This window comes from Triturus cristatus, chromosome 5_1, assembly GCF_964204655.1.
Source record: "Triturus cristatus chromosome 5_1, aTriCri1.1, whole genome shotgun sequence".
Classification (NCBI taxonomy): Eukaryota; Metazoa; Chordata; class Amphibia; order Caudata; family Salamandridae; genus Triturus; species Triturus cristatus.
In genome coordinates this window covers 938,162,633-938,178,827 of record NC_140587.1, presented here as the reverse complement: position 1 = coordinate 938,178,827, position 16,195 = coordinate 938,162,633, and the positions used below count along the sequence as shown (strand labels likewise).

Here is a 16,195-nt window from a genome sequence, read left to right as displayed (position 1 = left end):
CCAGAAACAACAGGAAGCCGATGTCGAAATATACAGGACCCAACAAATCACCTAGTGACCACAAAGACAGTTGCTATAGATGCGGGAGTCACACGCACATGGCAAATGAGAGGTGGTGTCCTGCCTTCCGAGTCAAATGCTTCTTTTGTGGGGTAGTGCGTCATTTCGGCAAAGTCTGCAGAAGGAAAACCAGCAACGCGACAGTCAAATGCTCTCTAAAGACTGCTGGGTTGAGAGGTTTAAAGTGCACATGTCTGGCTGGATGACGCAAGATGGACGGCCACAGATACATGGACACTTTATGCAGTGCATAGGCAGCCCTCTGCCCACCATTCCTCCCTGCTGCCACTCAGCAGGCCCCACCCCGTCCTGACACGCGGTTCAGGACGGGGTGATGAAAAATAAGATGGTAATGATACACCATTTTATTTTTCATCTCTGGGGCTTTAGGGGGATTTAAGTGGAGCGATGCTCCTCCGCTCAAACAGAGGAGCCGCCCCAGCCTAAATGATGACAATGAGACTCAGGAGTGTGAGGAGGCAGGGACATTAGGAGTGTGAAGTGGGCTAGGAGAGGGGGAGCTAAGAACGTGCCAGAATGAGGATCAGAGGTGTGAAAGGATTAAAATAAGGGGAATTCATGAACATAAGGAGACTGGGAAGAAAGTGTGAAATCAGGTGTGGGAAAAAATACTACAGAGTAGGGAGATGCATCTAGGGAAGTAATAGTGTGAAACGAATGTAAAGATAATAGCGTTGGAAGAGACTGAATAATGGGGAGAGCAGGATCGTAAATGTGACTGGGCAAAAGTTATAATCAGAAACGTCAAGAGGACTTGGGAGAGCAAAGGAGAAATCAGGTTCTCCAGGAGGAGAGGATGGTCCGGCTCCCTCATTTCAAATATACTCAGGGCTCAGGAGTACTGCTATGGGATAGCTGGATCGAACCACGAGCCTGGACCTTCAGCCTGTTCCTGTCCCCATTGTCCAATTCCCGAACTCCGATTAAAGCCTTGCAGGGGAGAGAGGCAAACTGAAGAGACACTCTTATCTGTTGTCCAATCCTACCCTCTGATGATCACATACCAGGAAGACCATGTATGGAGGCACAAATGACTATATTTGAAGGCTGAGTCTGCAGATTTCTTTAAAAGGTCATTCTTGAATATCTACCCTGCAAAAACGTTTTTTTCTGACCACAGCAACCAGAATGTGTTAGTTCTAAGTGGAAAGTCGTGAAATATCATGATCAATAGCATTTTAAAGCATGTTAGCTTTTCAGAGTCGACACTTTTTAATTCCCATATGGCTCTGACCAACATTAGCATTCCGACTTACCATCTGATCACTCACTGCCAGGTCTGTGAGGAAACATTGGCTGTGAGAGACCACTCCCATTTTTGAAAGCACACAGTTCTGCAAGGTCATACAAACTGGAGACGTGCTCTATAGAAATCCTCATACCAACACACAACATAACTTGTAGGTACCACCAATGTAGCATACCTCACAAAGAAGCCATCCAAGTGCTATGCTGCATTACTCTGGGCGGTCAGCCAGAAGTTCCAACCACAACAATGAAAGTTCTCACTGCGCCTTCACCACATCACACATCAGCTTGTATTCATTACAATGTCATCGCATCTGAGGCAACAGTATACTTCACTTATCAGGTTGGTCATGTTTCTCCCACTGCAAAAATTCAGTCCACTTGGCGTATAATGCAAGCAACCCCCCCCCCCCCCCTACTTGTTCTAGGACACAGTGTCCCGAAATGGATATTCAGTCAAGAGTACTATTAAAACAATTGAAGCATATGAACTACCCCAGTTTACTTAAATATATTTCTGAGACAGCACACAGTCGGATTAAAATGCTAGCTGAAAAGTTCTAAAAGGTTTCTGTTGGATACAAAAAAAAGTGTCATGTTAGGTTTTGATTTTTTTACTAAAAATATCAGATGAAAAAACAATGCAAATGTTGCCGATTAAATAGAAAATATCAATTAAAACAAAAACACCGTCAGACAGGAGTACCCATTTTTACGATACAGCTTGAATCAAAAGCAATCCATGGCAGATCATTAAACGGCCAAAACTACGTACTTGGTAACTGGCTCCGGTAGAAACCATTAGTTTTCAACTCGAACTTTTTTTTAAAGATAGGAAAGCCCAAGATGACCAAAGGAACACCCGAATATGGTTTTAGGATAGAGGGCTTAAAGGGCGGAGGGATTCTAGAGCGGCTCAGGCCCTCTGGCTTTGCTGAGCTTGGGGCAGGTCAGGGCTGGGCAGACGATTTCCAGCGTTGTTGTTAGACCTCGTATCAGCCACAGTTTCCCAAAGGCTGCAACCCCTCATAACTACGACTTTCTAGGGTTATGAAATAGTACAACCCAAACCTTTTTTGACACAGACATTAATCAGTTGAGCATTGGCCCAAGGCCCCTCCAACACTACTCAAAGGCAACATACGTCTACAGGTCTCTCTGGGGAAGCACATTACTGGAAGACAGCGAGTTACATTAGAAGAGCCAGGAAATGACGGGCCCTCTTACAGAAGCAAACAGACGCTTATCGTCTCTCGAACAGACACAATGGAGTGCCAGGCTTCAAAAATAGCCCTATCAGAGCAGCGCGCTCACAGCACTTGCTGCATGCTTGACCTCTGTGGTGACCTCGCATCCCCCAGAGGGGCTATATTTAACGACAGCCATTTGCTGATGAAAGCGGGTTATGGCTCACAGCTGCCTGCTGGGGATGTGTATAATTTGGACCATGGAGGAGGAGGAGGACGGAGGGACGTGGGTAGGTCGGAAAGTAAGAGTGACTTCAACTAAAAGGTGAGAGACTTTCTACTCACTTGAACATTACGCCAGCTGTTATTCTGCTTCCTTCATTCGGTTTCCTGTCCAGGTTGCCAATGTACAGGGTAATACAGCAAGCACACGGTATTGATGATGCAAAGATTTACCGTGTGAACCAGTAGACAACCTTCTAGAATGACTGAATCCAGGGGCAGTGCCACACCCTGCGGGCGAATGTTCCCACCTGACCACATCGTCTCAAGCATCTATTGTATGTTGAAAGTCCAAATCGTGCCACCTTTTCTCTGGTCAATTATTTTCAATGTAAATTTTTTATTTGTAGAAGCCTAAACCCTGATCTGATGGTAACTTCTCTTGGGTACTTGCGCGCTTATGTCCAGTTACCATACACTAGTCGACATATGTCGCTCTCCAATCTGCCCATAAGTCGCTGCAGCATGCGCTTCACAGTGTTCTGTACATCAAGGATACATCATGTTTCCTTAATAGGGATGCCTGCAATCTGAATTGCAATGGGGAGTCCTCCTGGACATTTGACAGTTTCTCTTTTTATTTCAGAACATCATGCTTTACTTGTAAGTACTTAAAATACTCTGCGTGTATGAGGCCGACTTCACCCTGCATTTCTGTGTAGGACCTGATGCACGTTATTCTCCAAAGGTCTCTTGGTTCCATTTTCTGAACCCTGACAGTGCTCCGAGTCATGTAGTACGTGTCTAATCCCAAGAGGGCATTTCATGGGTTGGGATATCCTGCCACCCCCTATAGCTGGTAGTAGTGGCCCAACCTTTAAAACTACTCTTGTACTTTCGAGTAGGGTTCTCAAGGTCCCCCTCCCATACATTGCCCTGGGGTATGTCCTATGACCCAATGCACTCTGTCCTGCTGCCATCTATGAGTGTTCCTGCTGGGGATGGTTACCCATTAGTAACTGGATTGCCCAGTAGTACTTTCTTATACCAGGTAGTGAGACTCCAACCTCACACACTCAGCTGAGCTAAGCAAGCATGATTTTGACTGCACCCCCGTTACACAATAGAGATCGTACTAGTCTATCAAGTTTACAGAAACATGTCTCTGGTACCCGAAATGACAAGTTCTGCAGTACATGCAAGAGTCGGGGGAAGCAATCATCTTATACAGTGCCCAAGTATGTCTGTTAGTATGTAACATCCGCTCTAAACCACATGAGGAGTCTGGACAAGCTCTTATCAAGGCGCTGGTCTTTCTTTGACCATTATTACAAAGATGCCCAAATATATGGGACACCTTCCTTGGCAATTTGATAGATTCTTTCAAAACCAGTGTTGCAGGTCTACCATCATTTCAGCATGAATTCAAAAGAACAATCAAGGAAGGTGAAAATGTGTTCTGTTACCTTGCTGATGTGGAACTCCAGTCTTCGTATGTGCCTTTCAATTGTTTTGATTTGCTGTAAAAAAAAATGTCACAGAAAATGTGATTATACACGAAAAATATAAACATTTTAGTGGCATTATAACTAGGCAGGTCGTGCTAAAAAAGCATGCCTCTTTTTGTTTTTAAAGCTAGAAGGGACTTTCTGGTCGACTAAATTGACAAAGGGATGCCTGGCACAGATCAGCACACTACCATCAACACAAACATGGGACTGTAGGCTTCCAATAGTACCGTCATACCACAATCCAGCATCTTTTCTAAAAATGTCATTGCTCAGAACCTGAACTTGTTGTTTCTCTGCAATTCCATTAGTAAGAAACATTGCACTATAGAGCAGTTTCCAGTTAATAGAAATTTGTGACTGCACAAGGCAATAACTCCTCAAAGGGACACACACAAATAGGACCATAACAGCACATTCATAGTAGACTGAACTTTCATGGAGGTTTCCTGCCACCCAGATCTACATGCACAATCCTATCTCTTTTCAGCTGACTAGCCCATCTTTTTCCAATCTCCTTCACACTCCAGAGATAACCTAGGTGTAATCATGCCCCTGTGGTCATCCCCGTCCATTGCGGTGAAGAGCGTAAACTTGGAATGCTCTGTGTTCTCTCTAACATCCATCACAGTCCCTCATTACAACTTGCACTCAAATCCATAAACAAATTGTGCACACATTAAATACTAATACTGCCATGTTTGGTACTCGTTAGCTGTGCAAGTTGCACATACGTTTATGTTTTGGTTCTGGAGATGGGAAGAGTGCAACTACTGGATAGTTTCCCCCATTTCGAGGTGTGCAAACTTGAAATGTCTGCTAGGCGCCCATACGGTTTGCACCAGGTTTAACCTGGCAGGCCCATGCAGGCAAATACCTCTATGGTGCGCAATAAGCTAATCCGGAGTCCTCATTGTCGTGTAAACAGGACTGTAGATATGAGCCCAAGTTGTAATGAAGGTTCTAATATTTTATATCTATAAATTATATAGGACTCTGAATGTGCAATATGCCTGCCGTGAAGGGGGCTGAGTATTTGGAAAACTAAGTAGTAGTAGTAATAAGGCTTTATTCGATAGTAAACATATCTTAAAAGCATCACATTGTAAAAAATTGCATTTACACATATATATACAGAGACAGGTTTAAAAAGCTATTTAAATAAAATTAGGTTAAATAGACGATATTTAAACACAATTGCCTGAGAGCATCTTCTGGTCTAATATGTTCCTTTGTTCCATTGACATTTTCCAAAATGACTTCAGACACACACCATTTCTCATTGTTGTCTCCCTATAACACCATGGTGCCCGCCCTTTACCTCTTTCCTAAGACAATGAGACTGGTACATGAGCAGACGGGACAGTAACTTACCTTATCTAGATCGTACAGGACTCCCTGCAATAAAAAAAATATATATATGAATATTAACAGGACACATCTGACATGTGGCTACCATGCATGGTTCTAATGCCAGTTACCTTAGGAGACAGTGGTGATCTTAAGTTCAGCCCTTTCAGTATGGTGAAGATGGATCAATATAAGAGGTGGAGGCAAAACCTGATGCATTTCCCCAGATAAAAGTTGAGTCTTTTAAGAACTCTGATTCAGTAACCCTTTGCTCTAAGTCAATATATATACCCAGAGGCTCTGGGTATATACATGCAACAATGTAGGCTTTTGTGATTCCTTAATTGTGATTATTAAGGAATCGCAATTAAGGAATTGCAAAAGCCTATGCATGTAGGAATCGCTAATTGCGAGTCGCAATTAAGGAATGCCTTCCCATTCATTCCTATGGGCCTACAGGCCCTTAGGAATGAATGGGAGATCTCATGCGCAATTTGCGAGTACCAATAGGTACTCGCAAATTGCGCATGCAATTTCAAGGGTGCCAAAAGGACACCCTGTGCACCCCTGAAATTGATCTGCGCACACACATGCCTCAAGGGTGTGTGTGTGTGTGTGTAACCTACAACTTTAAAAAATGCACTTTAGTGCATTTTTCAAAGTTTTTGAAAATTACCATCAAGTTCAACTTCATGGTAATTTGCGCCCCCTAGTAGCGAAATCGCCCTTTTAAAGTGGTTCTTGGATTGCATGTAAGGAATCGTAAAATGTGATTCCTTAAATACAATCGCAATTTGAGAAATCGCAATTAATTGCGAATTCTCAAATTGCGAGTGCCTTGAACCTTGATGCATCGCAAATGGCCTTTTTGCGGGCGCAAACGGCCGATTTTTGTGAATCGCACCATTTACACTCGCAACAATGGTTGAGGCATGTGCCTGTGCATCTATAGCATGATGTTCAATACTGGTATCAATTAGGACCTGTTTTCTTACGTTTGCCAACAGCCAAATAATGAGAACACACTACGTAAAGTGTCAGCCGATAATCAGAACCAGAAGGAAAAGAAAACACAGGATTTAAGAGAGAAAATGTTGCAAAAATGATTCAGTTGCTGCTAAGCTCCCCACGAGGCAGCTTTAGCCTCATTTTACAGTGGCTATCACTCAGATTTTATCTTCACCAAACCAGACGTCTCGACATTAAATTGACTGTTGAGGTTTGAGGCCATAATTTAGTTCCTTCGTCCTCTGCGAGTGCACCACTGAAAACACACATCTTTGGTAAAATTGCGACACCTGGGTATTGTAAGCTGCATCCTTGGCTTATGAGATACAGAAATTCATGAAAATAAATCTGCTATAGGAGACTTGTAGCTTGATAGAATATTCTAAGCACTGCCTGGCACTGTGCAGTGGCGTCCGCTTATATTTGAAAGTGGTAGGCGATTGGGAGAATATTTCAATACTTTCAGGCAGTGTTGGAAACCCCAAAGCTCTCAATCGTGGTCCGTTATAAACAGGGTTTATAACGGACCACAACTGAGGTCTTTGAAGCTCAAGGTAGTGTCAGTTTCTCACACTGCCTGACAGTGGGCAGATTATTATTATTATTTGTTTTTATTGACATTTTTTTAAAAGTACTTACCTACTCCATTCCGGTCTTGCATTATGTAACTCCAAGGCAGTGAGGAGTCTCAGAGCCAACTCCCCTAACCAACCCAGATGATGCTCTCATGCTGTTAACCAGTGTGATAGAGGTACCAGGATTGGTTGGAGCGGGCTGGCTCAGTGCTCCTACAGGCATGGAGGCTTGTGCCTGCTCTTCACCCAGCTGTCTAAGACAGCTTGGGATGGAGACGTTTAATGTGTGCATGTCAGGCTCTGGCCATTGCAGGACAACCGGCTAAAGTGACATGCGCACTTTAAACTCAAGTGAGCACCACTCCTCCTCCCCTGCTGTCAGTCAGCAGCAATGGCCCCACCCCTACCTGACACTTAGCTCGGGCTGGCTGCACTGAAAAATAAAATGGTAATAAAATAATTGTATTACCATTTTATTCCTCATGTTTGCTGCACTGACAGCAGGGTGGGTGACACTCCTCCGCCCCTTGGCTTAAAATGCTAGATAGTACCCATATCCCACATCTAGAGACATACTCTGGAGGTTCAAAGTAAAGGTAAGGGACTTTTACTGCATTATGCACATAAGGGAATCGCAGACCGATGACAGCCTAGGGCCTACAGCACCCTTCATTCTTCAATTTGCCATCCAAAACCTCTACAGAAAAAGAAAAAAAACTGTTACGTCTCTGCCATCTGATTAGCTGAACACTAGGTGTACTATGGAGATGATACACATTGTGCATTTTGGGAAAACAGTTTCTTTCCCTTACTGTCACAGCTATGTTCTATTGTGTGAGCAACAATTGGAATTGCTTGAGGGTGTCATATTTAGGTCTGGCATTAGCCAAGACCTTTTGTTTCAGCCCATGTTATCCATTGGTCTGTTGTATTGCCATTTACTTTTCACTTCCGCCAATTACAGTAGATAAAATTAGGCAATGAGACAGCCCACTTCAGCCACTGGCTCCCCTCACTCTGAGGGGCAGCATACTTACTGTATATGTGTGTCAGGAAAATAGTTCACTTAAGTGCTAGGGCCTTGTGGACCAAGAAGTCCTTTTTGCCTGTATAATATAGATTTGGTTTAATTACTTTATTTTTAATTTTGTGAGGGCCCAACAGCTTTTCAGACACTGCTACTAGGCTCTCTGCTGCTTGCAGTGCAGAGAGGAGAATCCTACATACACAGGCACTACAGCGGTGGCCATCTTGGAAATGACCTTTCAAAACCAATCTATGATGGCTGATCCAGTGTACACATGTATGCAGTTGCTTGGGCAGCCATATTTGAATTGTTTTGTTACACTTTATTAAAACACATTTTAAAAATGGCCACCCGGACAGGTGTGTGTATACCTGTGGATGTAGAGGCAGCTGTTTAACATTTTTTCATTCTTCACTAAAACCATATAAAGATGGGCACTGGGCATATATACATATGCAAGTGCACTGGTGACCACCTTTTAATGTTAAGTAATCTACAACAAAACAACCTAAAATGCACAGCTGTACATTCAGCATGAATATGCATGCATAGGCAGCCATCTTTGAATGGTTTACCTTATACTTTACAAAACAACACTCAAAGAATTAAAGCATTGGCAAAGCTTGGCAATTAAAGTCAAACCTATTAGCCTTATCAATGATTCTTTCACAAGGTAATACATTGAGTTTTAACCTTCAAGGAACCGAGAGTGCTGAGCAACACGAGTTGATAGTGGGTGAATAATATGTTGATAAAGTCACATTTAAGGGATACTACTACTAGTTTATAGCAGGTTTTCCCCAAATACCATCTCTTACAATGTATATAACAACGTCAAATCAGCTTCCACCTCGCACTACTCCTTACATAACATTTCTTACTCCTACGGTGGATGAAACCTTGTTCATCTGGCTAACCTATAACTTACCCTTAGTGCCTTCCTATCTGTTGTTGACCCCACAAAACATACTTTGGAGACCTTATCCTCTTCCAACACTCACACCTTAAATGCTTTGTCCTCAACATTATCTCCCTATCATCCCTTCCCAGGTGACCGTGATTCAATCATACCTCTCCACTTCAAACTCAGTCTCCTAGTTCCCCTACATCACTAGCATCCATTCTTCTTTGATCATACTGCTCCTTGTCCCTCCTTTGTTCCCTATTACAAATCCGTCTCCCACTTTACGTAGTTCTCAGTTCTCTTTCCTAGTACCCAGCACAGCTCATTCCTATGTTCAAGACTGAAACCCATCCCACATACTTCTTAATCCTTTTAACCCCCAAAAATCAAGTATCTGACAGTCACATCCAGAGCGGTCTAGTGCCTCACCTCTTTCTTGCATCAAAGTCAGACATCTCGCAACTCTTGTCATCTTGCCACTACTAAAGAAACCAGCCTACTGTGGGTCCATCCTCTCCCTGCCACTACCACCCATCTCTTAACAACCTTTCCACTCCAAGAATCTTAAACATCTTGAAGTTAATCCAAATGCTATCTCTCAGGGCACATACTTTTCAACCCTCTGTAGCGATGGCTCATACTTCTTCCCATTCTACTCAACATCTTAGGTGCATTTGTCACAATAGATTAATATTTCTTGATCACAACACTTGTCACTGCCGGCATCTCTAGCACACCAGTCAACTGGATCTCTTACTAACCCTTCCTGGTCTTCCTTCACTTCCTGGTGCTCCACCAGTCAGTCGTAAATTGCTGTAATTGATAGTCCCCTAAAAAGCTCAGTCTTGCGAGCATTCCTCTTCTCTAACATATTCCTACATGTAGTAACTGTCATCAACTGCCATTATCCCCTCTACATTCCGCAGTGGAGCAAATGCATATTCAACCATGAACTCAGTGCAACATCTGCTCTAGGGATGTCCTCTGATGGTCGGTGATGCCTTACTGTTATTCAAGTATTAGAACATAACCAGTTTTAAGCAGTCAGCTACGACATGACTATTTGAGAACTCATGGACACACAAAAAGGGTTAGAGGGCAGGAGTGACACAGTGACAGAAAGAGGAAGCAAACACAGGACTAGGTATGGAGTGCAAGGTGAATCAGAATGGGAAAGACACAGAGACACAATGGAGTATGAGGCAGGAAGAGGTGGTGGGGGTTGGAGAAATTCATATAACTCCTCACAAAAGTGATCTGGGGTGCCACGACATGGGAGGGTGGAGAGGGGCGTATTGATGCCAAACTGACGAGGAGCAAGAAAATGACTGAGCTCAGAGCAAACAGGAATGAAGAGCTGTAGAGAATTACTGATAAGCAGGGGGGTGGAAAAAAGTGTCAAACAGAAAGTGGTTGCCTTCTGAAAGAATGGCTGAACAATCGTGAAAAAGAATCAAGGAGTCCTGTTTGTTAAAAATAAATGGTGTGCAGATTTTCTAAACTTCGATTCCACCCAGCCTGGTCTTACCAGCCGTGAGTTCCTCCTCATGTCCTTCAGTTGGGCATTCAGCTTATCCAGCTCTCCCTGATGCATTTCCAGATACTCACTGTTGAAATAAAGCAAGTCTTTCAATTTCACAACTTATTTTGATGTTGCCAATAGTCTTCACATGACCATACAGAATTGTATGGCAGACATTCTTAGGTTTGGGTTTTGACAACACAGCTGACTTCCAGACCTGTCTTACAATATACAGCGTGGGCTTGGAGTCCGTCACTTCAACCATAGGCTTTTTTGGAACATCCTCTTCCAACCACTTGCTTTAGACTTAGTCAAGCACATCTTACCTTAGCCCAGTGAAAATGTATCGGTCACTTCAAGCTAGTATTCAAGCCAGTAGCTAGTGAGTATCCCTTTGCCTCTCTTATGGTTGCAATTTAAAGTATGAGGAAGTATTGTAGAAGAAATCTTTCAAAACAAACTACTTTCATTTCATACACGTGCCTAACCTAATCTGCTAATTCTCTGTCTGCATAGATTAGAACATTAAACCTCACTGAACCTAGACTCGTTGGCTTTGCTGCTGCTTGCTTACATGGTTACCACGGTTTTTCCACTTTGGATTAAGGTAATCTCCATAAACCAGATGTTTGTGGCACTTGTTCTAAATACTTTATTAGTGGTAAATGGAGTGTATACTGTCATAGTGGGGAGACCTGCTTAAATTTCCTGATGCACTACAAATTCTTTATATCTAGGTTGAACTCAGAATGCCCACCCCTCACTGGCCAGTCACCACTGTGAAACCCCAGAGATCTTCTTCATCTCCGTGGTGCTGCACCCACGGTCTAAACTAATGACATGAACGCGGCTTTCAGCGTCAAAATAAGTTTCAAATATTTGAATAGAGCCAAGCAAGCAATTTGAATGTGCTTCGCTGATTTCCTCCATTTGCAGTACAATGCTAAGTAATCCAGAGCAGTTGGAAAATACACTACCGTACTGAAGTATAAAAAGGGAAATGTTCAGAGTGGGGTAATGGCCTCATTTAGCTCGCGAAAATATGCTTGAAAATAGTGAAGTTGCTCTATGCTTTGGGTAGTTCCTTGTAGCTCCTCTGTTAGCATCTAGCTGCATGTCAGAAACTGCTGGGATCGATCTTAAGAGTTGGGAAAATAAAGAATAGGATGTAGGTGTATTTTACATTTTCCCCTACAATATTGGCTAAATAGTTGTTTGGACAATAATTGGCAGTCTTCGACTTCTGTTTATATGGTATATAAACTAATTGTTTAACATGAGTCATGCATTTATTACCTTGGAGTTTTGTTGGTAGGTATCCACCTACGCTAAGATGAAGTTTTTAATTCTCTTTCTATCGATTTTAATCAAATTATAGATTTACTGATGTGACGCTCCAAACAGTGATCTTTTCCATTCCAGGTGAAATCAAAGGGGAATATCAGCCAACTATGTACATCTTTCTGAAGCGACTTTCCCTATTTTGGTGACCTACTCCAGGTGTCTTCCTTCTGTTTTTTTCCTGAGGGAATAATTATACTTTTAGGAGAACTGAGAACATAGCTACTCACTGCATTCTTAAAAGGCAAAACTTCCAGCATCACACATTACCACTAGCCGGTTCAAGCCCTCATCTCAGCATTTGACTAAAATGCAGTGCGAAAATATATACTGATTGTGTATTCTCTGCATCTTTGTCTTCAACCCGACCTCTTGAAGCTCTGGCTCCTTGATGTCTTCGCTATGGTCCCTAGGCGTTCAGCTCTCTAGCATCTGCTAAAACTACCACACTACATTTTGTTCCTTTCTCCATTTGACCACCTTTGCCAATACTTACTGCACTGAAGCATCTATTTGGTGCTCTGGGCACCATATTTAAATCACAAGAAACAAAACAAAAAATACAAGTTTATATGTTAACCCATGAAAATTTAAAAAAAGGATTTGAGTGACAGATGGCCGGAGGAGATGTCTTCTCATTAGGTTCTTGTTCTGATATGCCATGCAGGTAGTCTCCCTTTGTAAAGGATGGCAGTGAAAAACCATGTGATTTGAAAATTCAAAACAGGAATATCTCCAGCACAGCATAAAAAACTGAAATGCCAGGAAGAGGGCACTTGCGGCAGAAACTTTAGCACAAATGAAGCCATTTTCTCAACGTTTCCCCTTTAGGACTTGAATCATATTTAAAAGTAATTGATCCTGGTAACATTTGTAAACATTTGGTTTATACTGTCGCCAGTACTGGCACAATCAGACCACAGGAGGTAGCCCATAAACCACAGTGAGACTGGGGCTGTACATTATACCAAACAACAATGTCTAGTTCTGGCACAGCATGATATGGACCATATACGAGGAGTCTATGTGCCTTTATATACACAGGGAACAGATAATGAGACATTTTGTCCTAGACTATCACCAAGGGGTTCTGGATTACAGGGTTAAATAACTTGGAGGCTAAAGTTTGAGTGCTTGTAAATATCGTCAGAACCACAAAACGCCATTGTTGAACCACAATGCACCAAAAAAAAGTCATAATGTACTAAAATGTCATTTAGGGCTTCTGGACACATAGCCACGAACCCGAAGGCCAATTAGCACGTGAAGGTCCCCAGAAGCCTGGGATGGTAACACTGTAGCATAACTTACACGTTCTCCCTCACTTATTTTTTTTTAAATTCTTTGTTCTAGCAAAATATTAAAACGATCTGCATTTTCAATTAGGAAATGTTCAATGAAATAGGAAGGAAGAATATCATACTGTACCAATTTGTTATTTTAAGTTTATAATCTCTAGTAAAAAAAACTTTTTTTTTCCTTAAGTCAGTAAGTGGAATTCTGGAGGCTTTGTTAATTGTTAAATTGTTGTTTAAAAGCACATTTTGTCTGTCAAAATATATTTTTGTATTCGGGGTTCCAATTTTCAGATAACATCAGACAACTGATGGGACGGAATATGTGTATTTTGTTAAGACTATTATTTGAGCAAAGGGAGTCATCTGACTCGAATACTGTTTTTTTAAGGGTTTGTCATTTTTTTGAGACGAGGCAAATGTTGAGAATGTAATCGCACCATAGTATGCATTTTCTATGCACCTCGTTGGTGAATGCCATCCGGATATACATTTTTCGTGTGAATTATGCATTTGGAAAACACTGCTCTTTGTGCTATCATGACAGTCAAACATGCAATAGACATAAGTACATGAACATTGTAACTTCACTCAGTATGTGAATGACAGTGTACTCGGTGGTCAGCTGTACAAGTGCTGCCTTTCAGACGTCATTGTCCATGCCATGTGATAATCACATGAAAGAAGGCCATTTCACACTGTGACGTTAGCATTAGTCAAAGTTCTTACTCAAGTCCGTTCTTCAAGGCCGCATACACCTCTTCCACTCTCTGCGGCTGGGGCTCTTTGGGATTGCTGTTGTTTTTATGACCTAAATTGTGCATTTTCTTCAGCTTTGCTTGAGGCTTTTTTGGAGTAGAATTATTCCCGATAAATGAATTACATCTGTAAAATGAAGAAAATGTAAAAAAACAAAAAAACATTTAAGATCATTCTTGAGTAGGATAAGCATGATCAGTGCCCACATGCGCTCATTAATTTTTTGTGGCTTCAGGGTGGGGCATTTACTACACGTAGTAAATACCATTATCCCAAGGTGACGTATTTACCACCTGTGGGAAATGACACTTACTACGAGTTTTTAAAAAGAAAATAGGAGATAACATGGGGGATCAATTTTTAACACAAATAAATTCGGCATCTGTTTTCGGCTCTTTTCTCCAGATACATTTTGGCAGGTTTGACCGTCCAGAATCTATCATAGGAAAACTGCGAGGTCATGACACGACTTGTAAGTTTGATCACTGTACAAACACTGGAATTTGGCCCAGAACTCATAACGAGGATTCTAATTGCATTCATATCAGTAGCAATATTATCATGCAAGCGGCTGCATACATTCACTTAAGGATCATGATGGGGGAAAAACGAATCTCAACTCCTGTAAGTTTGAAGTACATTTATAACTTTTATGGGATTTACAAATATTTCTGGAGTACTGCTAGACAAACCCCTACCCAACACACCTATCAAAATATGGAGCAGTTGCCCCCTTTCCCTCATCCTTAAATGGTACTCACTCCTGCCTTTGCCAGAAGGAAATTTGCTCGTGTATCCAGAGTGGGAAACTACTGCAAGCACCAATAAACATTACTATTTGTGGAGGTTCATTGAATTTTCACACCTCCATGCAATGCCTATGATCCAGCCGCTAACTCTACAGTTGATGCTTTATATTAATAGGCGCAGTTTACGAATGTGAAATTTGAAAATAAAAATCCTGGTTCTGTACATCAATAGGCAGCACTTACATGTGTAAAAGTTAGAAGCACTTAAATGTTTGTGAATAGAGCAAAAACATTTTAAAATACACTAGTGTTGCCCCGTTTCAGTTCAGAAATGGGTTTTCGGGTACACGCCATACATTCGGTGATACATTACCACTTCGTTACACTAAAAGTCAGCGAAATTTAGCTCGAATTTGAGAGAGAATCCTCGCGCACCGCTATTTCCACGATAAATCGAAGATGCAGTGGGTTACATGGCTGGAAACATTTCGTGCTTTGGTCCCATAAAATCATAAACTATACTGCGATTGAAAAAAGAAACACCAACTGCTGATTTTTTTTTAACAAAGAAAAAAACAACAGAGTTCATTGCAAATAAATTGACAACTACACTTCACCACTTTATCCTACAGAGCATTAAAATGTCAAACAAGGAAGATTTTTATTTCCTATAATCCTAAATTAATAACACCAGTGCTTAACTTGACTCGGTGGTTGCAGATGGGGCCCACCAGCACTCATGTTTGGGAACCGGCACTTATTTGTCCTCAATAGACTTTGATCCACAGCAAGAGGGACAAAAACACAAAAAGGGGAAAGGAGGAGGAAGAGAAAGAAAACAACAGACACAAAGGGAGAAAGCAGGGATGAAAAAGAACCTTCAAGTGTGCGATAAACAGGCAGGGACCGTCGGGTGATGGACTAAAGAGGCATGAAGTTGAATCAAGACTATGCAGCCTTGGTAGTCAGAACTTCTGTGGTGGTGTGCTGTCACTATTTTTCATTTTGCATAACATATATACTAATCTGCACATTATATATACATTCGTAAAGTGTAATTTTGACATTTAGTTAGCCATTGTTAATATCGCCCTCATTTAAGGTGACTCACGCCAACAATGAAAGTGTATATTTTCTCTCGTTTCAGGAGCCAAGCTGCAGTAGTGCGAGTCAATTAGATTGTTACAAAATGTTTTATTTTCTGTGAGAAGTGCTAATCTATGTGTGTTTCACTGAAAGCTGAAAAATATATCCTGCACCTATGCTGAGGACAGGCTAATGGCGATGTATCATCTCTCAACAAGATATCTCATGCACGTTGCACAGTTGAAACCTTCTATTGTGTGATGGCTGGCAGAGGGATGACCCCCTGTGACATGCTCAATCCTGATTGGTCGCCTGTCCCTGTGAACCATGGGG

The 16,195-nt window shown here is 41.9% G+C and overlaps 1 protein-coding gene across 9 annotated transcripts in view; it reads right to left on the bottom strand.

Moving 5' to 3' along the window:
* The window catches only part of RIPOR2 (RHO family interacting cell polarization regulator 2), a 497,105-nt gene that overhangs the window by 210,595 nt on the left and 270,315 nt on the right, over positions 1–16,195 (bottom strand). For all 9 annotated transcript variants that reach the window (XM_085605987.1, XM_085605982.1, XM_085605983.1 and 6 more), the window contains exons 3-6: positions 13,998–14,153; positions 10,639–10,717; positions 5,621–5,644; positions 4,205–4,258 (exon numbers count right to left, since the gene is read on the bottom strand). In XM_085605987.1, the coding sequence (XP_085462113.1) occupies positions 4,205–4,258; positions 5,621–5,644; positions 10,639–10,717; positions 13,998–14,153 (313 nt within the window). The remainder of the gene's footprint in view (positions 1–4,204; positions 4,259–5,620; positions 5,645–10,638; positions 10,718–13,997; positions 14,154–16,195) is intronic.